The sequence below is a fragment of the Tamandua tetradactyla genome, chromosome 4, assembly GCF_023851605.1.
Source record: "Tamandua tetradactyla isolate mTamTet1 chromosome 4, mTamTet1.pri, whole genome shotgun sequence".
Classification (NCBI taxonomy): Eukaryota; Metazoa; Chordata; class Mammalia; order Pilosa; family Myrmecophagidae; genus Tamandua; species Tamandua tetradactyla.
The window spans coordinates 21,512,508-21,539,768 of record NC_135330.1 but is presented as its reverse complement, the minus strand read 5'-3'; the positions used below and the strand labels follow the sequence as shown (position 1 = coordinate 21,539,768).

General features: G+C 34.1%; 1 protein-coding gene and 2 pseudogenes across 7 annotated transcripts in view; 2 read left to right on the top strand and 1 right to left on the bottom strand.

Annotated features, from left to right (window-relative positions):
• The window catches only part of DCAF6 (DDB1 and CUL4 associated factor 6), a 215,136-nt gene that overhangs the window by 82,550 nt on the left and 105,325 nt on the right, over positions 1–27,261 (bottom strand). For 4 of the 7 annotated variants that reach the window (XM_077156888.1, XM_077156890.1, XM_077156889.1 and 1 more), the window contains exons 8-10: positions 18,477–18,570; positions 16,782–16,901; positions 12,042–12,302 (exon numbers count right to left, since the gene is read on the bottom strand). In XM_077156888.1, coding sequence (XP_077013003.1) covers positions 12,042–12,302; positions 16,782–16,901; positions 18,477–18,570 — 475 coding nt within the window. Of the gene's footprint in view, positions 1–4,452; positions 4,624–12,041; positions 12,303–16,781; positions 16,902–18,476; positions 18,571–27,261 lie in introns of all 7 variants that reach the window. The other 3 variants (XM_077156886.1, XM_077156887.1, XM_077156891.1) reach the window with 1 other exon arrangement.
• On the top strand, positions 20,686–22,313 carry LOC143678906 (putative E3 ubiquitin-protein ligase TRIML2 pseudogene; annotated as a pseudogene).
• On the top strand, positions 26,118–26,574 carry LOC143678901 (microsomal glutathione S-transferase 1 pseudogene; annotated as a pseudogene).

Below are 27,261 nucleotides of genomic sequence, written 5' to 3'. Positions count from 1 at the left end.
ATCTAGGAAGGATCTGTGTAAAGTCCTATTGTCTAATGGTTTGGATCATCTGAACAGCACTCAAAGCCAATAAGGTTAGGGACAAACTAAAGTAAGAATAACCTCAAGGACAGAACCAAGGAAGCTGAGGTCTGGACCAAAGAGATCTCCTCAGTCAAGAGAGTAGGCCCACCCAAGTGTATGGACAAGGGAGGTCTAATTCTCTTGTTCTTAGAGGGGACATGCCATTTGCCCTGGCACTTGGAGGGAGTGGGCCTTGAACAGGCCTTAGGCCTGTGGTCTAGGGAGAGTTCCACCATCCAAATGCTCAGAAAGGGTGGAGCCTGTGCCCCAATGTTCAGGGAGAGCATGGCCAATGAACCAAGTGCTTGGAAAATCTGGGGTGGTTGCTCCAGCAGACCTGGAGGACAAAACATCAATCCATAGATGACTCTCAGACCTTTAATCTAATGGAGTTTGCCCTATTGATGTTGTATAGAGCCTGCATGAACAGAATCGGGTAAGTGCTGATTTTCTCCAATATGGCTCAGTTTTGAAAAGCCTTTTTTTTTTCAAAATAATCATCAATATTTTATACCCTATTAGGGTATAAAAATTACTTGTTTTTTCCAATCAGCAAAACCGTGCCATAAAGTGAAAAAACAGGTCAGTTCCTACCTGACCCTCTCTAGGCTGGCTCCATGCTCCAGTGGGGCTCTGTGGTGGTAGGGCCAGTACCAGCAGACTCCACAGGGTGCTGTCACTCTGAGCAGGAGCCAGCAACCCATGACTTCAGGGGACCTGAAATGGAAAAAAAGAGTTGGGCTTAAAATCAGCCATATGCTGAATGCCTCTGCCACAGCTGTTGGGGCATTCATTGGATAAACATATTTACAGCTCATTAAAAACCCTGAATGCTATCAATCTTACATGACCTTTATATGAGGACATTCTGTGGTAGAAAAGGAAAGATACTCTATGGTAGTGCATTGTTATATGCTTAGGGGACTGCTCTCCCTATAAGTATAAAACTTTATATATATAGTATTGTCTTACCACCCTTATGACATCTTTGGATATTATGATAGGCTATACCATTTAAATAAACCAATAATTGAGAAACCGAGGCATAAAGCAGTTAAATTACCTGCCCAAGATCATCTAGTCATAGGATCAGGGAAAAAAACTTAACCAGGTGAATACCTAGGCAGGGACCTGATGAAAGCAAATTCATTCACTTAATGGCTGAAAAAAAATCACTGAAAGACTAGAAATAAGTTACGGTATATTTCCTAAGTCTAGAAAAATGCACAGTCTTTTTTTGTTGTTGTTAACTAAATAAAGCAAAAGATATTTTTAAATAATATATTACAACTTTGAAAAATGAAATTTAGATAAATTAGTTCTGAAGGGTTATCATTTATTAGTGTGAAAAATTCTTTTACAGCAGTGGTTTTCAAATTGTACTTCAAGCAGCAGAGGAGCCTTGAAGGTGAAATAGGGGGCAAGCAGGTGAGTCTGAACTCCTTATTTCCTTCATGTTTAAATCAAAACAGTACCATTTCTATATATTGTATGTTCAGAAATTCTACAAAGATTCTGAGGAAAGAAGTCACAGCTGAGAAAAAAAAAACTACGGTTTTAACATCTATCTTACATGCTTTGTTGTAAACAACAATTTGAGAGTGATACTATTTGGTGCCTTGAAATGATATTTTAGCTTTCCATTATTAAGATATATTAGCAACTAAAGGGATAATTTTCAATATAGAATTGTCATTAACTACCATCAGGCCCCTTCCCATAATCCCTCTAAAAATGTACATTATTATTTCTATAAAATGGCTTGATTGTTTGATCTAATTTTCCTATATAAATATAGATTCAGCTTACATGCAGCCTTTCACAAATGATTTTCATGAACCTTATACTTTGAAAAGAGAATAAAATATTTACCAGACACTTAAGTCAAATTCTGTTTACCCTTGTTAAAACTTTTTTTATTTCCAAATCATAAGTAACATCTCCTTTGAACATATTATACCTAAAGACTTAAACAGGTAGAAGACCACAGAAGTATCATTTCCTGATAGTACCATTATCACTTATGATAATCTAAGGATATCAAGATATAATAGAATTATATTTTTTCATTTAAGAATTGTACATTCTTCTATTCTTAATAAATCAAATCTAAAATGCTAATTTTGGTGCTTTCTATACTGATAGCTGACTCAACTAGTAATATCTAGCATGAACAAATTGATCAATTAATGTATACGATAAAGTTTTAATAACAAATTCAAATAAAACTTATCTACTGCTGAATTTCATGAATTTAATTATTATTTGTATTTCTGTAATTTATCTGTCTTCCAAAATGAATAATTTTGCATTAAGCCAACTCATTTTTTCTCATATCCAAAATTTACTAAATGTATAAAGAATATAAATTTTCTCTGTATATAAACTGACATCTTTTTTTTCATTATCTTTTACTTACCAAGTAACTGTTCCTGGGACATGTGAAGACAGAATAAAATGAAAAGTAGCACTATCAAATGAACCCAGGGCACAATTAGATTTATTAGTCTCATATGAATGGTATATTAAAAGCATACAATACAGATGAAATACTTCACCTTGTAAGTGAAGGGAGTAGTATAACACTGACTGATAGCACTAAGGGCCTCTAATATCGGTCCTTGAAGACAGCTTGGGGGCCCAAGTACATTGTTTAATAATGAAGAAAAGATAACATGCTTTTCAACTTCAAATTGGCAAAGTATCTGCTGAACTTTAGGTTTTTAAAGTCTACCACAAATAGACTCTTTAACGAACCAGATACTAATTAATGAGAATGATACAGTTGGAAATAAAGCATCTTATTTCATAGAGACCATATAAATACCATAAAGCTTTCTGATTCTATAAAAATAAAACTGCTTTAATTCAAATTGGTAAAATAGACATAAAAGTCTAGTGAGTCTCAAATATTTTTCTAAGGTTCATCCACAATGTACTCATCTTTCCCACTAATGTGGGAAGTTTGTCAAATTCACTTTTACTGTTTGGTTTGTCACCCTGCTAAATGTCAATCATTTACAAATATTTATACATGTAGGGGCATTTTATCTTCCTTTTTATTAGTTTTTGTTATGTTCATGAATTTTTCTTTACTTTCAAAACACTTTGGCTAGAGTTTTATATAAAGCACAATAATATGGCAAATGCTCACTAAATGTGATTATTGTAATCTAATCACACTTTCTTGTTATGTTAGTTCCAAGTATGGAAAAAGACTTCCCTTTGTCAAAAAAAAAAAAAATCAAGTGACATCTTTACCTGACTTATATTCCTTCTATATATATAACATTGAATTAAAACTCAAATCAATAATTGGTCCCAAACATTATATCGTATATTTCTGAAGTTTAAATCTATCTTATTTTACCACAGCATTAAAAAATGTGCTATCATTGTCATACCATCTATTAAAACATATATTTATAAAGTGGAAAGTGTTCGAGTCTACCAACATATAAATTAATTACACATAACTCAGAGCTCTCAAAATAATTAACACCCAAATTCATCACGCCCTAAGGTGGCAGAACAATATATATCAAAATATTATAAATTCATTAGTATGAGAAGCTAAATAGATTTTAGCTTGTAAATCAATAATGGATTTATAGAACCTACTATCCCATCTCTCTTGAAATAATTAAGTTGACAAATTATTTTGATACATCTTTCATTAATTTCTCAACAAGTGTTTACTGAGCATCACTGACTTTTCTGATGATAAAAGAATCAAGTCATTAAAATTATAAATGAAAAAGAGAGTGCCACAAATTATTACTATTCTATTAGAATTTTACAAAATAAGAACACGTGACTTGGAATACTTTGCTATCAGAAATTTGACTGTGTATAGAAGGAAAAATTAATGAAAACTGAAAAATTACAAATGATCACAGAAGGGGATCATTGAGTCAGTACAATATTATATGACCAAACAATATTGTAATTCTAAAATCTTGCATTAGTAGGTCTATATAAGAATACTGGTTAACCTTCAAAGCAAAAAAAGAGGTAGAGCTAGAAGCCAAAAGCACGGATATCATTTCAGCATATAGGAAATTTCAACAAAAGCCAATGCAGGCTCTAAATCTACTAGATAATAATTAGAAAGTAGTTCATCAGCTTTAAAATTAATAAATATTTTCCCCCTCTCCAAATACATTACAAGTAACAGATTATGTTATATTCATCTCTCTGGCGGATGCTGCTGCCAATCTGCTCCCCTAACCATGTGATGATGAATACCACCACATGCAAGAAAAGGAGGGATAAGCTGCAAGTATATTAGCTCTCTTTTTGAGGGGGAAAGAGAAGCATCTTATTAAATAGCAGCAGTGTTAAAAAACCAGCTCTACTAGCTGCGTAAGGACACTTGACATTAATAACCTGAAGCATGAGGGTCCTGTGAAGACCCCTCACGGGAAGACTGATCAGAAGTGGAAGGCTGTTGTTGGGTACATGCAGCCAACTCTTGCTGCCTCTGCTGCTCAGCCTTCTTAAGCCTCAGTTGTTGTAGACGCTTACGGAGCAAAGCTATCTCAGGCCCCCTTAAAAATTCTGACACAGATAGGAAAAACAGGTGAAAAGAGAGGAATAAAATAGAAAATAATTTAAAAAATTGATTATACATAAAAGAGAAGGATGTAAATAAAACACATCTCACAGAGGAACTCTAAAGACAAGTTACTCATAAAAAAAAAAAAGAAATGACTGATCGTTAAATTATATATATTTAATGTTCAATACCCCAAATCCTTTACTCTTAACTTTTAGTTATATATTTCTCTAAGACTACTTAAGTAATTAAACAGAACAGTCAAAACATTTTAAAATGAATATTTCTTCCTCACTAATTTAGTACCTTTTTATAACAAATAATAGGAAAGAAATGAAAAATATCAATTATTTCATCTAATCTACACATTAAAAAAACCTCACTTTACTAATTTCAATTAAGCAATAATTAAAATCAAGCTAAAACAATGAAAAAGTACTTGAAAACAGTCCTTGGACTTTTTTAAAAGAGATCTCTTCAGAAACTGAAAGTTTTATATAGTCTTCAGCTAAAATGTTTGTTTTTTGAAGCTCAAAAATATTTACATAATCTCTAATGCTTTCTTAAACTTTATCTCAGGGGGTTGTCATAAATAAAGTAGAAAACTAACATGAAATTCTGCAAACAGAAATGTACTGAGTGAGTGCCCACTGTATGTGTAATAGTTTCAGGTTCTAGAGATTAAAAAAAAAAAAAAGACAGGATAAAACTGACCCTACTCCTATTTTACTGGATAAAATAGTCCCTACTTCTGTGGAGGCTATGTATTGAGAGGGAAACAAATAAAACCAGTAAATATATATATTACATATGTAATATGTATGTACATGTTTCTATATATAAGGATAAGGAGAACAAAGAAAATGGGGAAGGATGCTATTTTATATATGGTCATTAGGGAGACCATTTTATATATGGTCTCATTCTAACAGGTTATTAGAATGAGAATGGTCTCTTGTTCTCTCAAAAGATGACATCTGAATAAACATGTAAAGGAACTGAGAGTAAACCACATGCATAGCTGGAGGAAGAACGTTCAAGGTGGAGGGAAGAACAACTGTAAATGCTCAAAGGAAAAACTATTTCTGGATTGAGGATATATTTTAAAGGTAAAGCCAGCAGAATTTGATGGTGAATTGGATATACAGTAATGCTAAAGTTTTTGGTATGTAACGGAAAATAAAGAGTTGCCATTTCCTGCAATGGGCAAGAGTAGAGATGGAACAAGTAGCTTTGGGGAAAGAAGAGCACTAACAGACATCCAAGTGGAGAAATTGAGTAGGGACTAAATATGAGTCTAGATATGAAAGAAGATATTAATTTGGATGTTGCTATTTAAAGTCACAGAGGGAATAAGTGATTAGAGAGAAGAGATGTAAGAACTGAGCCCTGGGGTACTCCAATATTTAAAAAGAAGAACAACCTCTAGGATGAGTAGAAGGAAGAGCCAACGAGAAGATTGTTGAATTGAGTGAGCAGTGTACTGTAAGATAAGTGATGAAAATGTGTCAAGAAAGAAAGAGGGAGTTGTTGTGTCACATACTACTTATATACCGAAAAAGATACTAAGAACTGACCATTACATTTCTGTACCATGGAAATCATTGCTGACCCTCACAAGAGCTGTTTCAGTGAAATAACAGGGGTCAAAGCCTGACAGAAGTAGATTTAAGAGAAAAGGAAGTAAGGAAATCAGAGACACAAAGCACACATATTCTTTCCAGAAGTTTTGTTGTTTGTGGGGAACAGAAAAATAGGACGATGGCTGGTGGAGGATAAAAAGTCAGGGTGGTCTATAAACTTGAGCAGACTCAGTTATTTGTAAATGAGCAGGAATCCACATATAGACCATATGATATACTATAGTAAGTCCAATCTAAAAAAAAAATTCTCATGGGCTAACTTGGTCTATTTAATTAGAAACATAAGGATCTCTTAAGTGACTCACTTCTCCCAAAGTGCCCCCCCTAAAAAACTGTATTTTGAAAATACTGATAAGCTCATTTAATCCAAAATTATCCTCTTCAAACATACTCTTTTATACACATTAAAATGAAATCAATGGGAAAAACTGAAGTATGACAGGCTGGACTGACTGCCTCATTTAACACACTTTCATTATAAGAAGTTTCTTAACAATGGGAAAAAAATTACAAGTAACAAATAAACCAAATGAAGACATTACCAGGCTTGGTTTAAGAAGTAACTAATAGAAAGTTTTAATAGGCATTAATGAGAAAAGAAGAAAATATTTTATAGTTAATTTGAAATACTTCCTGTAAATAAAATTATAAAGATATTATTTAACTATATCATTTCAACTCATCATGCATTTCTGGTTTTAAAATACATAATTTTATAAGCTGATCTTAAAATATAAAAACTAAAATGTCTGATTAAGTTTTGGGCTATGCATATAATGTATGATTTCATTAAATGATCTGCCTAAATCAATCAAAATAAAATTCAAGTAAACAAAGATAAAGAAGCAAAAACAGGAAAAAATATCTACCATCTGATTTCAAATTCCACTTAAGTATATATAATTCCCTAATTCAGCTTCAAAAACCAAAGTCAAATTTGCGCCCCCTTCCAGAGATGTACTATTCTGTGGGTCTTACGTTATGTATATTCACCTCTCTTATGGATTCATGTTATTTATTCCCACCCATATTTCTGTTTGTCCTAATACTTACATAACAATCACAAGATTTTTAAACATTTAAAAAAATTATTTCTATTAATTACCTTAAAATATTTTTGGAACAAAGCAAGAAATAAACTTCTATTAATTGATATTTGGCCTGGATAGCCAAGGATGAAAAACAAATTCAAAAAAGATAAGACTGAATATCAAAACATGGCGTCTCCTCGAGAAGTCATCAAAGTCTGGAGCCTACTGGAAACATCTAGGCTTAATGGAATGGGAATCAAACTACCGTCTAAATATAAAATATATCTAAACATACCTACATAGTCTATAATAACCTAAAGATAATGAAGTGCCTTATTTTAGTCTTAACTGTATAGACTGACCAGTGTTAGGAGAAAAGAAAGCAGGTTTACTCAGGGACCAGCGAAAATAAGACAATGTCTCTGTTTTTGGAGATCATATTCTAGGATATCTTATAGTCTTATATTCTAGGAAATAAGTTAAAAAAAAAAACAAAAATGAAAAAATAATTACAAATCGTCATAAGTGATTCGCAGGAAATAAACGGTTGAATAAGTAAGAACATATTTTTAGGGTGGAGGGGAAGAGAAGACAGATCTAGCTAGGGAAGTTATGAAAGATCTCATTTGGGTGATGATTTGAGCTGAAAACCAAGATAAAAGAAGTTGGGTCTATGACAAACCTGAGGAAGAACTTTCTAGGTATAGAGAACAGTAAGTATAAAAGTTAAGTCAGAAAAGAAAGAGGCAGAAGAGAGCTTGGCACATTCAAGGAACCGAAAGGAAATCAGTATAGCGAGAGCATAATAATTGTTGGGGATTGGGGTACGAGCTAGACTTTGATAACATACAGGAAATTTTAAAAGAAATGGGAGTTCTTAAAGATCCAGAGTAAGGATTTTTTTTTTTTTTTTTGGAGGGGGGAGATAATCATAGTCATAGTTCTAACCACAACAGAAGTCTCTGGGGTTTAAAACAGCAAAGATACATAATCTGTTTTAATATTTTAAAATATTCATCCTGGGGCAGGCAATGGTGGAGCAGTGGCAAGAGTTCTCGCCTGCCATGCTGGAGACCCGGGTTCAATTCCTGGTGCCTGCCCATGCAAAACATACACACACACACACACAAAAAAAATATTCCTTCTGGCTACTGCATAGAGAATAAATTATAAGGGTGTAAGAGTAAATGCAGGGAAATCAATTAGGAGACAAGAAGTAGTGGTGAGATGGAATGAAGTAGGATATATTTTAGAAAGAGAACAAAAAGGACTTGCTGATGGATTTGACATGGAGTCAAGAATCACTCAGATTTTTAAAATAAGAAAATATGCAAATGGTATTATAATTTACTGAGATACAAGAGGATCAAGGTGGAACAGACTGGGAGACAAGGAGGGTAGGAGGCTGGATCAAACAGTTTGTAAGTATTAAAGTTTAAGATGACCCACTATAACAAAAAGAAGTATCAAATAGGCAGTTGGATATATGAATCTGGAACACAGGGTAGAAGATTAGATTTACTGATATACATTTGGGAGTCATCAACATATAGGAGGTTTTAAAAGAAACAGGACACGATGCAATCACCCAGGAACAAAGCAAATAGAGAAGAGCCAGTCCTAACAGGTTTTACCATAATATTCAGAAGTAGTTAGAACAAGGTTTCAACAATGGCTACTAGCCACAGGGGTAATAAGAATAAGTGAACATATGCGGTGTCACAGATGCCAAGAAAAGAATGTGTTTAAAGAGAGGAGCAATAAACTATGTTAAATGTAACTGCATCAAAAGATCCAGTAAGACACTAAAAAAAGAAGTATCCTTTGGATTTGGTCAGATGGGCGTCACTGGTGGCTTTGACAAAAAAGTTTCAGTGGAAAATGGGGATGAAGGGAGATCAGAATTGGTTAGGAAATAAATGGAAGATGGTAAGAAAATGGAGATACTATATTACTAAAGAACTCTGATTATAAAAGAAGCAAAGAGAAAAGGCAGTAGTTGGAAGGGGGTGTGGGATCATTAAATGGGGAACTTTTGTATGGTGTATGAATATATCTCAATAAAATTGTATTTATTTTTAAAAGAGGACCTTTTAAGATAGGAGATAATAAGAGCATGTTTATAGCCAAAAGGAACAATTCAGCAGAAAAGGCAGTAATACTGATGCAGGGGAAGGAGCAAAGCCTTTGAAAAGCTGGGAAGGGATGGGAACTACACTGGCTAGCCTGTAACAGGAGTAGGCACACTTCTTCCAGAATGCGTCTGCTTCCATCACAGTATAAGTACATATGCGGGAAAGGTGGGAGATTAAATAATAGAAGATGAGTGTATTTCCTTCTCATTATTTTTCACTGTGAAGAATGAAAGGTTATCAATTGGGAATGGGTAAAGGTAAAAGGGAATGCTAAAAATCTAAAGAGAGACATGAAGGTGTAAAGTCAGTATCTGTATAGCTGGAAAGCAACAGTATTGAGAGACTGCTCTGACGCACAGTGTTGAGTACCCAGTGAAATTTGTGGTCAAGGTCTTCTTCACTATCAAGTGACACAGATACAGACTAAAAGAAGGCAGACAATTAGGTGCAACCAGAGTTGGAGTTTTGTCAGGAATTTTTCATGTTCCCATTGCGACTTTCCTTCACACAAGTAACAGAGGATATGAAATAGATACGAAGGAAAGACATATGCATTTACATAAAGAGGTGCCGTGTCCATACCAATGAAAGTACAGATGAAAGTATACTCTTTTATGTTATCTCTGTGCAAGGCATAGACAATCACCCCCAGCTACTACATTTACCCAATGAACTCGCATTATCTAGAAACCCATCTGACTCAGGCTATCCTAAGTACAGAAAGAATTGGAAACAAACCAACAAAACATCAAGTTCTTACTGTTGAAATGTTGGACCATGGGGTAATGAAAGGCCTATAGTTTGTCAAAGAACTACACGCAGAGATGTTTTTTATGTTTCATCTAACATCAAATCATTTTCCTCAATATTGAAAACTATGTTGGTATTGTAGAAATATTCCAATATCCACAGTTTAGTTCATCAAAATTCTCTAAAAATCTCTCAGTTCGAAATGTTTCCTTACTTTCTTTGAAAATGTATGTGCAAAGCTGCTAATTAATGTGTTTAAACAGTGATCAAACTGTTGGCTTAATTCTACTTCAATGATTCAAATGAGCAGTATTTAATACATTATATACTGAAAGGCATTTAACAATTTAAAATGCTGTATTATAATGTGCTAGGTATCTATAACAACAATAAAACAAGAAACTCCAAACCAAGCAAATGCTTTACTCAAAAATATGTTTAAGAAAGAACTGGAATTAGTTAAGATTCAGTTGTTTTCCAGATAACTTATAACTGATCAAAGCCTTTAAGACTATTTCTAAGAATGTTACTATTTTAACAAAATCTTCCGTTTCTAACAATTTAATCAGTTTGAAAACCAAACTCTGAACTGATTCTGACCCTATTTCCTAAACCCTTAAAAATATTTTATTTCCTCTGAAGTTGAAATGTTATTAGTGTATGGATAACCTAATTTCGCATCTCAGCTTTAGCTTTTTATTATGGATAAAATGTATATAAGTGCTAACCAGTTGTATAACTGACTCTGGCTTTTAATCCCATAGAAACTTAAAGTAAATAATAAAAAATGAGATATACTGGTAAGAGTAATTAATTGAAAACAAACCATATTTGGTGATCTGGCATCAGTGTCCACAGAAGCAAGAGAAAAGTTAACAACCTAGCAGCTAAGTTGTTAGGAATTTTTACAGGTCTTACCTTAGCCTGCCAATTATATCTCTAGTTACCAATATTTTGGGTTAAATATTTAATAAATGCTTCCTCAGAAAAACCCAAAGAAAAATCTGAATAAACATCTTATTGCTTATTTTAATTTCATGTGTCAGTTAAAACACACAGTAAAGTGTAAACATTTCTGTTGTAAAATATTATTACAAATACTAGTATACTCCATATTTGGGAGAAAAAAAGTTGAACAAGAGATGTGGTACTGAGAAGAAAATAAAATAGTATTTTAACAAAATTTAGGAGTTGATTTTTTTTTTACTTATGTAAAGTACAAAGAAAATAAGGATTTGGTAAAACAATTCTTTTTCAGGTAAATATAGAAGAAATAATTATTTCAGTAAATAGTATATGTTGTTCTTAAGAGACCACAGCAAATCCACTGTATAGAATAAAATATTTCATGATTTGAGGAAAAATAATCAAGAATATCATATAACAGGGCTAACAGTAATGAACTAAATTTTTACCATCACTTTAATACCAACATACAACCAAATAAGTCTAGAAACACATATATTCTAGTCTATCATGGTATAATAACCTTAAATCAAGCAAATTAATGATGTAAAAACACTATCTTTTGGTACTTGTATTTTTGAAAGAATTGTTTCATTTAAGCTGAAGTTTCCTACTTTTGTTGAAATCCATGTAAGTTAAGTACTTGAACTTTGTTAAAGTTACATGTTTAAATGTTTGTTTGCTTGTTTGTTTTGGGTGCATGGTCCAGGAATCGAATCCAGTTCTCCCGAATGAGAGGTGAGCATTCTACCACTGAATCACCCATGTACCCTCATGTTTAAACATTACATGTCATTTTCATCATTTATTCCAGCAAGAACTTGACATGATTTAGTATCTTTCAAAACAACCTTTAAAGACATACCACAGCCTATTCAAAAAATAACATCCTCACCAGACTGATGATGTGTATGGTGTCCAGAAGCCTCAACAGGCTGCCTTTGTTCATTGTCTGGAGAAGACAGCAAAGAAGTTGAATGAGGGCTTTCTGTAGAAGATGCTGTCAAATGTGCTTGAGCTGACATTGCAGAGGATGTGGAAGGCTGAAGATACTGTTCAGCTGGAGTATCTACTTCCATTGCAGTTTCACCTACTTTCAAATCAGTACTTGATGGGACCGAAGGAAGAGTGGAAACATCCGACTGACTCGTGCCACCTTCAAAAAAACACATGTGAATGCAAATTCAAATTCTAAAACATACTTACGCAAACCAATTATTATAAAGAGATATGTTCAGGAAACACACTCTCTCTCTCTCACACACACACAAATATATGATATAAAGACATCCAAAGCACACATTGATGGTGACCAGGAAACATGAGGCAGCACTGTCTGTGTGACCTATGGAGGCCTGATGGGTGGTGCTGCTTCCCAAATTTCCTGGAGTTCAAGAAGCCCCAAGGATTGGAAGATGAGCTTACCACAGCCAACAGTCCTGTTGGCATCCAAGTGACAAGGTTTATAGCATTAATGGACAGGTTCGGTCTGACCAGCAAGTCAGAACACGACATAGACAAACTGGCCCATATTTACAATTATTATATTAGTGACACTGTGGAACATATGTTCTGTTTTGAAAGAGATAATCTTAACATCACAGGGAATGTGCTTCTCGCCCTCTGGATGATGAAAAAGAATCAACCGGGTGACATCATTACCCTGGTAGCAAAATGCAGTCTGGAGATACAGAAGAAATTTGGGATTTACCATACAAGAGAAGGTCAAGAGCTATACCTAAAGATGGGGGTTGAATCTAAAAGAATGATTCAGCTATTAAAAAAAACACTGTAAAAATTTTAAAAGCACAGCATTGTGAACGTAACTCCACTGAACTGTGTATTTGAAAGTAATTAAAATGGGAAATTTTAGGCTGCATATATGTTACCAGAATAAAAATTTAAAAAAAAATCATAGAACTGGATAGCACCAAGAGTAAACAAACTCTAATGTAAACTATGGACGATAATTAATAATATTGTTTCATCAATTGTAACAAAAGTGTCACACCAATAATGTAAAATGTTAATAATAGAGAAAACTATGAGAGAGTGGGGGCAGGTTATATTGGAATTCTGCACCCTGCATGATTTATACCTGCAAGTTCCAGTAAAAAAAAAAATTTTTTAAGATAAATGACAAACAAGGAAAAAAATATTTGCAACTTACACCATATAATCCAAGGATAAATTTCCCTAATGTAAAAAGAGCACCTAGAACTAGAGAAAAGACCAACATTCTAAAACAAAAATTGGCAAATGATACAAATAAATAGTACACAAGGAAATACAAATGGCCTATGAAGTATGCTCAATTTCAACCATAAAAAGAAAAATGCCAATTGAAAATTTACATAGATGCCATTTCTTTCTACAGATAAGCAAAAATTCAGATGATGCACAACACACTTTGTGGGTAAGGCTATGAGTAAATAAGCCCTATTACATATTGCTGGTGGGAGTGAAAAATGGTATAACTTCTAGGGAGGGAATTCAGTAATGTCAAGTTACATAATCTTCAACCCAGTAATCCTACTTCTGGAAATTTATCCTATAGGTATATCAGCACATTTATGAAATGTTGTATGTATAAGGTTATTGATTGCAAGGTGGCTGTAATGAAAGATTGAAATCAATCCAACCATCCATCTATAAGAGACTGGTTAAAACAAATAATCCCTACTCAGTGAGGGTCTCTGCACCTTAAAGAAAAAAGATGTACTGATGTGCAACTATCTCTCAGATACAGTTAAGTGAAAAAAAAAGTAAGATGCAGAACAGTGCACTTAACATGCTATCTTTTGTATAAGGAAAGAAAATATGAATTTTTCTTCTCATTTATTTGTATTTGCTGTATTCCCCACTGTTTGTTAAATAAAGAAACACTGCTAGAATATGAAACTATTAAGTTACCTAGTGGGGAAAAATAGTGTAGATGAGCAATTAGGTGGAAGCAAAACTTTTTAATGTATATTTTTTATATTGCTTGTATTGAACCATGGGAATTCATTATGTAACTAAAAAACAACAACACTATAAATTTAAAAACTGTTCACAGAAGCCAAAGTTTTTCCACTAGAGGTAAAGCACAGTACACAAGGCTCTTCCCAGAAAGCCAGAAACCTCATCAAGATATTTCTGAACTGAGGGCAAAACTTGATTCCAGCTAATAATTTGCATTTTGAAGAGCAACAGCAAAGAATCATTCTCTGTCTTATATGGCCTCTCTCTTGCCCTGCCACCCTTTTTCATTCTTTCATTTTTTGTTTAACAGCTTTACTGAATGATAAATGATAACTGATACTCCACAAATTTCAAATGCACAATTGGAAAAGTTTTGACATATTAATATACTTTGAAATCACCATAATCAAGATAATGAATAGAGCTATCACTCACAAGAATTATGTTAGCCCCATTATAAACTCTCCCTTCCCCTACTCCCCACCTCCTCTTCCAACCCCAAGCAACAACTGATCTCCTTTCTGTCACTAGAGATTTTTTTGCATATAGAAAGAATGCCATATAAATAGGATTATATGGTTATGTACCCTGGCTATTTTCATTCAATGTTAATCATTTTGAGAGTCACCCATTTTGTTCATATATAAGTAATTCATCATTTGGTATTGCAGGGTAGTATTCTATTGTGCAGCTGTCCCACAATTTGTTTGTTCATCCACTTGTTAATGGACACTTGGGTTGTTGCCAGTTTGGGACTCTTATAAATAAAGCTGCTCTGAATCATCATGGGAAAAAGAAAAAAAAAAAACACCCATTAACACTTTGGTCCATCTAACCAAAACCACTAATCAACAGGGGTGTTTTCCTGCTTAAAAAAAAAAAAACAATCTTTCAGAACAAATACTTGAAATGGTACCTTCATTTAGACATAGTCAAATTAAGTTTGTGAGCTGTTCAGAAATAATACTTAGTCCCTAAAATATGATGATAATGATTTTGATCTAATAGTAGGAAAGAGGATGAGTTTACACTGATGTATCTCTATACTCCATACACTAATACCCTTGGTAAAATAACTTATTAAAAATTTGATTGGCGTTAGAGACAAGAGTAAAGCTACAAATAGGCCAAAACAGGATTAAGTTACTAATTCGCATTTCAATACCAATAATATTTTAACCACTAAGCTAACAGGATCCATGATTTGAAAAGATCTGAATACCTACAGTGTGATATGCTAGACTCTGCAGGCTGCAGGGGATTAGTTAAAATTCAATATACCTTAGAACTTTGTCTGGTTTTGTTTCAAATCTAGATTTTATAAAAAAGAACAATGGGATGGATCAATAAAGCTATGTTTTGCAAAATGCAACTACCACAGAGCATGAAGAAATATTTCCACAATAAATTTTCTTTTAATGAAAGCTTTTTCCTTTTACTCACCATGACTTAAATATTTTCTACTCTAAATGAGAGCACAAACTTAATAACTTAAACGTGCAGAATGCTTAACTAGGTTGAAAAATGTTTGGAATGGACAGTGGTTGATGGTAGCATGTTATTATGAGAATAACTAATGGTGTGTGAATGTGGTGGAAAGAAGATTAAAGTTATGTATGTCACCAGAAGGAAAATTGGAGGTTAAAACAAGCAAATGCATAACAGTGAATTTTTAATGAACAATGTCCATGATTAACTGAATAAATACAGAAATATTCTTTATGAACTAGAACAAATTTATGACGCTATTAAAAGGAGTTAATTATAGAAGGATATATGGGAAAATGTGCATATTGCAAACTATAGATTATAGTTAACAGTGTTATCTTTAAAGAGTAAAAAATGTACTACACCATTATTATGGGTTAATAATGGAGGTGGGGATAAGCGGTATGGGAGGATTTGGGTTTTCTTTTTATTTATTTTCTGGAGTAAAGAAATGTTCTTAAATTGATCACAGAGTTATATGCACAACAGTGTGATGATACTGTGAGCATGAATTTTATACTTTGGATGGTTTGTATGTGCATGAACATATTTCAATACAACTTCATTAAAAAAAAAGTTAACCTATGCAGGTTCTTACAAGAACCATTTATGGATGACATCCAATCCATCTTTTTTTTTTAATTTTGGGACTGAAAACATTTTAATGTAGATGAATGCTAACACTATGAGGCATATGTAAAAGACTCACCCACAACAGTATTATGAAGGAGTTAAATTTTATAATCCTTATTTTTATAGATTAGTAACTTGCCAAAAATCACAAAGCTGGTAAGTGATTCAAAAGCAGTCCAGCCTAACCCTAGAACCGAGAATTAATAACCAATGTACACAAGAAACCAAAAGGAGAAATTATTCAATTATATAAAACTTTTTTATCTACCAAGTTTTGTATATTACTGTTCTCAGAGTGTAAATGGAAGGCCTTAAAATGGGGAATCTTAGCCACTACTTTTCACGAGAAAAGCAAAAGAAAAGAACAAGGCCTAACTGGAACCAGAAGGGATAGACTATACCCAATAATCTTTTGAACTCTGTTTTACACAATAAGAACATTGTGATTACTTTAGCTATAAAACATGATAAAAATTAGATAGTATAAACAAAACTAGTTTCAAAAAATAGATTTTACCAGCTCTCTAATGACTTTGATAAGAAAAATCACCTCTAGGTCGAGATCTTCCTCGTTCTCTATTGCTCTGTGCAACTTCGCTCGCTTCTTCAAACCATCTTGATAACATATCAGACATTCTCTGCATCAATGACACATTGGGACTTTGCTCTCCTACGACAACAGAGACTTACCAGTGAGTTTAGTAATAAGTGAGTATCTTTCCTTAATGCAAAAACCTAGATTTGAAGGTTTTAAAATGAAAACAATTTTTAAAAAAATCAAATTGCCTAAATAAATTATACGGATGTATAGAACAATTAAAGCCATCATCATATTTTGCAGCAAATATTTTATTTTGAGTTCCTAGAGAACAGGGCTGATACCTCCTTTATCTTTGCCTATTCTTGGACACCTACTCCCTACCCCATTCTGTATCTTGAGTTCCAAACCCAGGTGGGAAGGGATTGTTAATTATAAATTGAGTAGATGAAAAGAAAGGTTCATACTTTGACTGAAACAGTACTATTAAGCACAGCCTTATGTTTTTACTTGGATTTTCCTTAAGCTGAATTTACTTTCATCATCAGTCACGATAAGAAAATTCCATATTTGAACTTATTTGAAAAGTGTTTTCATTTTGTTTCCCCTCACCCTTTTCCTTCTACAAATAAATAAGTTTTCTCTTTAGGGTATTTTCAGATTAAAAGAGTGACAAATTTTTAATTTTAAATTGGTTTATGAAACTTACTGAGCAAACACAGGCTTTACAATAAAATACGGATACTTTATTTAAATATGTCGATGGTTAAGTTAACTAAGATATCCATTTTTGGTGGTTCTAGGTGTATTGTTTGTTTTCTTAAATCAAAAAAGGAAAGAAAAGAGTGACAATTTTAAAATGTGGTCATATTAAAAATACGACAACTCTAGTCTACAATCATACTTTTGAAATGATTATCATTAATGTTCTTGCATTTTCTGTGAAATCAGTTATTTCATACTTTATTACTTTTATATAATGTAGCTATATATTTATAAATGTACTGTAAACTAGTACTAAGGAAAAAACATTGGGAAATATGCTCTTAAAAGAGGTTTCAGAAGTCATTAGAATAACTTTTTTTTTCTTTTCTTTTTTTTTTTTTTAACATGGTCAGGCACTGGGAATCGAACCCAGGTCCTCTGGCATGGCAGGCGAGCATTCTTGCCTGCTGAACCACCATGGCCCGCCCAGAATAACATTTTGGCTACAGATCCATTTAATAAAATATTGACAGAAAAATTCTATTTTAAAGTGTGCCATCTGAAAACTCTCAGTGTAGTATTCTATTCTTAACAAAGGCACTTACTTAATAGCACAAAAACTTTTAAGTGCTATTATAAAACTCTAAGATTGGAAACTATGAATTTTCATTTCTCTTTATATCTAAAAGAAGAATAAGAAGTTTGTTAATACCCAAAGTTCTATGGGGCAAAATACATTCTAACACTTTCCCTGGGAATGTAAATCATACTATTTGGAGGGTAATTTGAGAACAATAAAAAGTTAAAAGCATTCGTCCAGTAAGCTAGCCATTCCACTTTTAGAAATTCATCCTAAGATAAACTTGCACAAGTATGCTAAAGTATATGTAACAAAGAAGTTCACTGCAGCATCATTTATGATAGTAAAAAAACTGAAAACAAGTTAAAATATTAAATTTAAACACTACACACAAAAGCAAAAGTTGATCAAAGTATAGTTACCATCTCGTTCTCGTTCACTCTCAGGCCTTGCTCTGGGTCCAGTATCTGACCAATCACCACGAAGTCTCAAACGTTTAACTGGAGGCTGTCGTAACTAAAAGATGAAGATAAAAGTAGATTCTATGTAAATCTAAACTCTCAACTCTTAAAGCATACTTAAGAATCAAACAAATCATTTTCATCTTGCTACTTTCTTTATTGAATATACTGAATATCAAAATACAAAACACACCAAGGAAACACACAAGCAGAATTAAGTCTTATACAGCATTCACAATGAAAATAAAGATCCATTAATGCTGACATCCTATACTTAGTATCTCCTAAAGAGTCCAAATGCAAGTTTGAAATCATACACATGTTATTTTTAATTCCATGCCTATCACCTTCCAACCAACAAGAGAAAAGTTAGTTAACCACTTTGACCCTCAGTTTTCTACTGTGATAGTTAATTATAGTCTCGGCAGTCAACCTAACAATGACTAACATATAATAAATTTCATTACTGTCTTCAAGTTTTCTACTCCATCTTGTTGCCCTCATTTTCAGTTACTAAAATTCCTCTCACTTCAGAGAAGAGAAAAGAAGGCCTTGCAAAACTCCTTCATTTTCCTCACCTGCATTCCACTAACCCATATCTACAAACTCACTCCTTCCAACCTTTCTCAGGGAATGTATCATTTATCATGTTCTATACTTAATTTCTCCATCTGTGCTTTTTATTTCATTTCTTCAATTCCCTAAGGACCTTGCTTGAACATTTATCTTCTTTCTCTCTCTCTCCTCTAACTACATCTACTCCCTCTTTCCAGGGTTTTTCTAATAAAAGTGTTAAAGCTCCTTAGCATTTTTAATAAATAGAACTTGTCAATTTTACTTCCCTCTATAGTTACATTGCTATGTCTTGCCTTGCCTTTACTGTCAAGCTTCTTAAGAATTAAGTATTTTTACTCTATTTTTATCTACTACTCCTCACTGAATCCACTTTTGCTCCCATCATTCCACTGAAATCTTTCCCTTAATTTCATTGTGAAGTTTACTGATCAATGATAAAAATGATCAATACAATCAATAATCAACCACAAAACATTTTACATAGCTTTTTTTAACCTCTCTAAGGCATCTGAACTCAACTTTTTAAATCTTTTACAATTTTTAACATATATTATGCTTAATGCACATGCCATAAAATTCACTCTTTTAAAGAGTACATTTCACTGTTCTTTCACACATTCACAAAATTTTACAACCATTATCTCTATTTAAGTCCAGAACATTTTCATCATTCCCAAAAGAAACCCTTATACTCATCAGCAGTCATTCCCCACTCCTTTCTCTCATATAGGCCTTCATAACCACTAATCTACTTTCTACTTCCATGAATTTGCCTATTGTAGACATTTCATGTAAGTGGAATTGTAGAGTATTTGACCTTTTATGTTTGGCTTCTCTTACTTTGCATAATGTTTTCTAGGTTTAGTCATGTTATAAGCACGTACTTCCTTTTTCACGGCTGAATAACATATTTTCCACTGTATGTGTATATAGATTTACCACAATTTGTTTATTCTTTCATAAGTTGATGGCCATTTGGGTGCTTTCCACTTTTTTTGGCTATAAATAAATAACGCTGTGGTGGGAAAAGAGAGGTTGAAGAAACCGATGAACAGATAAACGCCTTTCAGTCTCCTTGTTCTGGCTGTTTTCCCTAAAAGAAATACTCAGGATTACAAAGAAAGAAGGTCTCCCAAAGATTTGTTTGATTTGAAGAGTCTAGAAAGAGACAAACCACTATGCCTCTATGAACTGTTTGCTTGGGACACTGGAGCCTGATGTGGGCATAGCAGTTACCAACTATGTCTGCCCAAGGGAGAAACCTGTCATTCTTTTTTCTGTCCAAAAAATAGTCCTATCTTCAACTAGTATCTCTTGCCAGGTTGTCCAAAAGGCTCAGCCCCCATTTTCAGCACAAAATCCCAGATTACTACTATGTGAAACACCTGGAACCACATAACTTCAGCTATTCTGTGATGATGGCCAAATCACACTTTGTGTCAAGTGCTTCCTGTCCCAAAAGCACAAGAATCACGTGGTGTATGAAATAGAAGAGGCTGCGGTGAATTATAGGAAGTTATTCCAGGAGATATTGAACACATTGAAGGAGAAACTGCAAGTGGCTAAAAGTATATTAGCTGAAGTACAAGAAAGAATGGTGATGATTCAGGGAGAGGAACAGAATTTCAAAGAGATGATTAAGTCTGAGTATAGGGTAAGCTTTCAGTTGTCTAATGAAAGTAATGAGATGAACCTCTTGAGACTACAAGGATGTGTATACAACCTGAATATGAGAGAAGCCAGTTTATATCATCTGATCGGCTTTGTGCTGGTCTGAAAAGATTTATGTGCCCTAGAAAAGCCATGTTTTAATCCTAATCCCATTTTGTAAAGGCAGTCATTTCTTCTAATCCCTATTCAGTATTGTATGTTTGAAACTGTAATTAGATCATCTCCCTGGAGATATGATTTAATAAAGAGTGGTTGTTAAACCGGATTAGGTTGAGGCATGTCTCCATCCATTTGGGTGGGTCTTGATTAGTTTCTGGAGTCCTATAAAAGAGGAAAACATTTTGGAGAATGAGAGATTCAGAGAGAGCAGAGCCAAACGACATAGCCACAAGAAGCAGAATCCACCAGCCAGCGACCTTTGGAGATGGAGGAGCAAAATGCCTCCTGGGGAGCTTCATGAAACAGGAAGCCAGGAGAGAAAGCTAGTACATGACACCGTATTTGCCACATAACCTCCAGATGAGAGAAAAACTCTGACCGTGTTCACCATATGCCTTTGCAGATGTCAGAGAAACTCTGACTGTGTTCACCATGCACCCTTCCACTTGAGAGAGAAACCATGAACTTCATCGGCCTTCTTTAATCCAGGTATCTTTCCCTGGATGCCTTTGATTTTACATTTCTATAGACTTGCTTTGAATTGAGATCTTTTCTCGGCCTCAGAACTGTAAACTAGAAACTTATTAAATTACCCTTTTAAAAAACCATTCGGTTTCTGGTATATTGCATTCCGGCAGCTAGAAAACTAGAATGGGTTTGTCAGAGAGCTAGAGAAGTACAAGGAGAAGCTATAGAGACTAAACAGTTTAGGCAGAGAGAACAAGAATACACTGAAGAAGAGTGAAGTCAGAGTCTCTGAATAGATCAACAGCCTGCAAAGGTTCACCACAGAGCTAAAGAAGTATGCGGAATCTGCCTTAGAATTGCTCCAGAATGCAAGATATTCTTTGGAAAAGAGTGAGTCACTAATGTTTCAGTGTCTAGAGCCTGCCCATATCACAAACCTGAATTCTGGTCAAATTACAGGAATGAGTGAAATGCTAAGAGTATTCCAAAGACATATAACTTTGGATCCTGAAACAGCTCATCCCTTTCTAGTTTTATCTGAGGATCTGAGAAGTGTGAGATTTGGAAATGTCCTCCAGGATGTACCTGATAAGCCAAACAGATCTGCCTTCAGTGCCACTGTGCTAGGTGTGGAGAGCTTCACCTCAGGGAGGCATTACAGGGAGGCAGATATAGAAAAAGCTACAAAGTGGCAGTTGGGCATATACAAGGACTCTGTAAGCCAAAACAGTGACAAACCCAAAGCTTCCAGAGATAAATTCTTATTCACAGGGTCCATTATGATTTTACTTGCTGGGTCTTTCTATTAAAAAGGGTTTCTCTGAGAGAACAAGTGCACAAAATGGAGTTTTCCTGGACTATGAATATGGTCAAATACCATTCTACAATGTGACAGAGAGATCTCTCATTTACAATTTTTCTTAACCTACCTTCCAAGGAGATCTCAGGACTATAATTTTTCTTTGTATCCAAAATGAAAGCATGGATTCAGACTGTTTCACCATCTGAACCACTTAGACTCTTTCCTGTGGTGTTACTGTTAACCTTCAATTTTCCTTAGTGTGCAATCTAAGGCCAACATAGGCCAGAAAGTTAAGAGCATGATTTCGTGAAAGCATTTCTATAAAAGACATTTCGCATTTGCGTTGGAACCCAGTTCAATACCCAGAGCCTCTGAATTCATTCCTGTGGCTTTCAATCCTTATTTAGTGGAAGACGCTGCATTTAAACTGACCTGTGAAGAATAACAAAAGGGCTCTCTATGCTGATTAGAATAACAAATGCATATGCAATTTAGGATTGTGAAATTAAGACTGAAATGTGATCTGGCCTCAGATTAACTGGAGTCTTTAGGAATAGGTAAAGGGCTCCGGACATAGTTCTTAAAACATTGGGAGAATTCATTTATTAGTTCTAGGAGCTTTAGTGTGGATTTTCCATGACTTTCCCATATATAGGAACATGCCATTGCAAATAGGTTAAGATTTACTCCTTCTTTTCCAATTTGGATGTCTTCTATTTCTTTTTCTTTGCCTAACTGCTCTGGCAACAAATTTCAGTACAATGTTGAATAACAGTGGTCACAATGGGCATCCTTGTTTTGCTCCTTATAGAGGAAACTTTCAGTCTTTCACAGTTAAGTAGGATGTAGCTGTGAGTTCTTTCATATATGCCCTTTTTCCCGTTGAGAGAATAACCTTCTATTCTTAGCGTTTTAAGTGTTTCTGTCAAGGGGTGCTGGATTTTGCCTTTTTTGCATCAATTAAGAACATGATGCAGTTTTTGTCCTTCATTCTGTTAATGTCCTATATTTACATTCATTGGCTTTCTTGTATTGAACCACCTTGCATATCAGGGGTGGATCACACTTGATCATGGTGTACAGTTCTTTTGAAATGCTGTTGGATTCAGTTTGCTAGTGTTTGTTGAGGATTTTTGCAACTATGTTCATTGGAGACAACAATCTGTAGTTTTCTCTTCTTCTGGATAGTAGACCCTCATCAAATATATTTGCAAAAATTTTCTCCCATTCTGTAGATTATTCCCTTTATTTTTATTTATTAACTCTTTTTCTCACAACCAAGCAGAGTTTAGAAACTTGATGAAAGCTTACTTGTAAATCTTGCATTTCCCCTTGAAATCATATAAGGGAGAAAGTGAAAAACAAAAAAACAAAAAAACACTATATCTTTAGTACCAGAAAAATTCACAAATCTCATATTAAGTGAAATATAGCTAAGAGCAACTGCAAACAGCAAATGCATAGGAAGTCACAAGTGATGGGATAATCAGAAGAACGGAAGAAGTCTCATGAGGCAGTTTTCCAAAATTTCAAACAAATAAATCCCAGAAGGAGAGGGCTTCACTCCAAGCGTGAGCTATAATTAATAACAGAATAGAGTTGCTCGATTACATGAGAAAAGGAATTTCCATATTATGCAGGCAAAAAAAATGGTACTATAATCTCAGCAATTACTTCAAGATCCCAAGATAGACCAAAATTTGACTTTTTAAATTATGTAAATTAACCTACTCAATAGTGCTGAAAATAGTACAGCATTCATTCATTCAACAGATATATTTTACCCATGTTTCGTGTGTCAGGCACTACTCTAGGTATTGTGAAAACAGCAGAGGACAAAACAAAACAATATCCAATGTTAGAGTTCACATTCTGGGGGAGGAAGCAAACAATACACGAAACAAAGTAAATCCTACATAGTAAGTGTTAAGTGTTATAAAGAAAAATAAAACAGTGGAGGAAGATAGGAAGCAGCAGAGATTTAAGGGTTACAATTGTAAATTGGGTGGTGATGGAGGGCCTCACAGAAGTGACATGAACAAATACTTGAAATAATTAAAGAAGGAGACATCTAGATATCTGGGGGGAAAGCATTTCAGGCAGAGTGAAGCCTGAAGAAAAAGCTAGCAGATGACACGATGTTTGCCATGTGCCTTTCCAGCTGAGAAACACTGAACTTCATCAGTGTTCTTGAACCAAAGGTATGTTTTCTTGCATGCCTTAGACTGGACATTTCTATAGTCTTGTTTTTTTTTTTTTTAATAGCCTTGTTTTAATGTGGACATTTTCTCAGCCTTAAAACTGTAAACTAGCAATTTAATAGATTCTCCTTTTCAAAAGCTGTTCTGTTTCTGGTACATTGCATTCCAGCAGCTAGCAAACTAGAACACGGGACCAGAAGAAAATAAGAAGATGGATTCAACAAAAAAGTCCAAATAATGAGGTGGGACAGATAGGAAAATGTCATAAAAATGCTGCAGGAAAAGGAAAAGAAAGACAATAGAAGAAAAAATGGATACAAAAATAAAGGAAAATAAGAAGTAGAAAAATATGAACAAGACAAAAAGAAAGGAAAAAGTGAAACAGAAATTCAAGGACATGAGGAAATTTTTTTACCCCCCCCATCAAAATTGAGGAAATACAAAGTTATAGAAATATAAGGAAAAAAGCCAACAGCAAATTCTTATTTAAGCTTTAAAACCCTGCACAACCTCATTTGGTTAGTTATTTCAACTCAATTGTGAGTTTTCAATTCTTTATGTAACAGTCACAAAGTTCGAGTATAATTTTACTTATTGCAAGGCTAAATTACACAGAAATTATAGAATGGTAGAGCAGATTTCATATTCTCAGATGCATCACAAATTCTTAAAACAGTATCATTAGCCACCATACCCTTCCCTGTCAATTTCCTAATTCATTTAACTAAATTTTCACATTTTAAAGTCCTAATACACATATAATAAAGTAATCCTGATTATTTTTCATCCTAATTTTATAGTACCCTCAACATAGTAACACAAGAATTGAATTTAGGAATTTAAAAATGTTTTTTTGGTAACTTTTAAAATGTGTTCACTAGTAAGTAAATAGGCATTGGGCCAATATCGAAGCCCGATAATTAATAGAAAAGCAATAATTAACTTCAAAAGACATATAAAAGCTAAAGAGGGGAGTGATAAAAAAAGACACATCATAAAATTTTAAAATCAGACTGAAAAACAAGCATGATAGATTAAAGCAAACATTTTTCTGTAATAGAGTACCTTCAAAGATAAATTATTTCTGGTTTTACCTTGATAAGTAGGAAAATGAGTAATTATTATATAATCATTTTAGTGACAGCAAATCACTCAGCTACATTTTCAATAGAAATATCTACATTAATTTAATTTTCTCGCTATCTTGCAAACTGTACCTAGGGATAATATTATATGTCACTAGCTTATAAGTACAGAAAAGAGGTAGAACTGGAGGAGGAAAGATTGCTGTCATGTGAACAGTAAAAGGTAATTACTCCTATTGGTGCACGAACATAAGCTCTCTGTTGGAAAACTATATATATCAGCACTTTCTGTATTTTATGCCTTTTCTCCAAGTGTTAGAACTGTTGATTTTTCTTGCTCCTACAATGCATCTACAAAATTAGGGAAACATTTTGCTATTAAATATTTTATTTTATTTTTTATAACTAGTTCTCAACAGTGGTTCCAGAAAGTTACCCTTAATTTTGTATTAGTCTCTGCTGTTCCATATCCTTGTTTCCTAGAACATCAATTGCCTTGAAAATGAGGGCTGTTTCTTAATAGACTGTCAGGCTCTATGAATCACTGAATTAGCGTGCCCATACCACTCACCTGCCTGGGACAGGTTTGCTGCTTTACCTGGCCTCAGATTACACAGTTCAGACCAAAATTGAAGAAAAAATGGTTGACTTCACCCAGCTAATGGAGAATGAAGTATTCATGGGCTTTGCCTCATATACAATTGTTCCTTCAAAACTGATGTGACTACATTCTATAGAACGACAAAAAAGTTTTTGCCAACCCAGAAGACTACTCATCTTCTGGCAAAAAAGAAAATTCCAAAAAGTATCTAAGGACAGATGACAGAGTGGTATGTGTATGAAGAACCCACCTAAATGACCTGAAAAGTATTGTGCCATTTCTTGGTATTGGCCTTCTGTATTCCTTAAGTGAATCAGATCTCTCTGAAGTTATCCCGTACTTTGGACTCTTTGTTGGAGCATGGATCTACCCTACAATTGCATATCTGACACACTGTCCCCAGCAAATCAAACTTTGGCATTTTTTGTTGGATATACAGTTACTTTTTTCAATTGCTTACAGGTTATTAAAGAATAAGATACACCTGGAAAGGTGAATCATATGATGCAATATCTAATTAGTTTTTATTAAGAAGTCTGTGCTTCCAAATTATAATGAATACAGGCCTAAGAGTTACCCCCAAGAGAACCTCTTCTGTTGCTCAGTTGTGGCTTCTCTCTCTCAGCCAATACAACAAGCAAACTCACTGCCCTTCCCCTCTCTACATAGGACATGACTCCCAGGGGTGTGGGGCTTCCTGGCAACGTGGGACAGAAATCCTAGAATGAGCTGGGAATCAGCATCAAGGGATTGAGAAAACCTTCTCGATCAAAAGGGGGAAGAGTGAAATGAGACAAAATAAAGTGTCAATGGCTGAGAGATTCCAAACAGAGTTGAGAGGTTATCCTGGAGGTTATTCTTACACATTAAGTAGATATCACCTTGTTATTCAAGATGTAATGGAGAGGCTGGAGGGAACTACCTGAAAATGTAGAGTTGTGCTCCAGGAGCCATATTTCTTGAAGATGATGGTGTAATAATATAGCTTTCACAATGTGACTGTGTGGTTGTGAAAACCTTGTGTTTGATGCTCCTTTTATCTACCTTATTGACAGACGAGTAAAAGATATGGATTAAAAATAAATAAATAATAGGGGGAATAGATGTGAAAATAAATTTAGTAGATTGAAGTGCTAGTGATCAATGCAAGGGAGGGATAAGGGGTATAGTATATATAAATTTT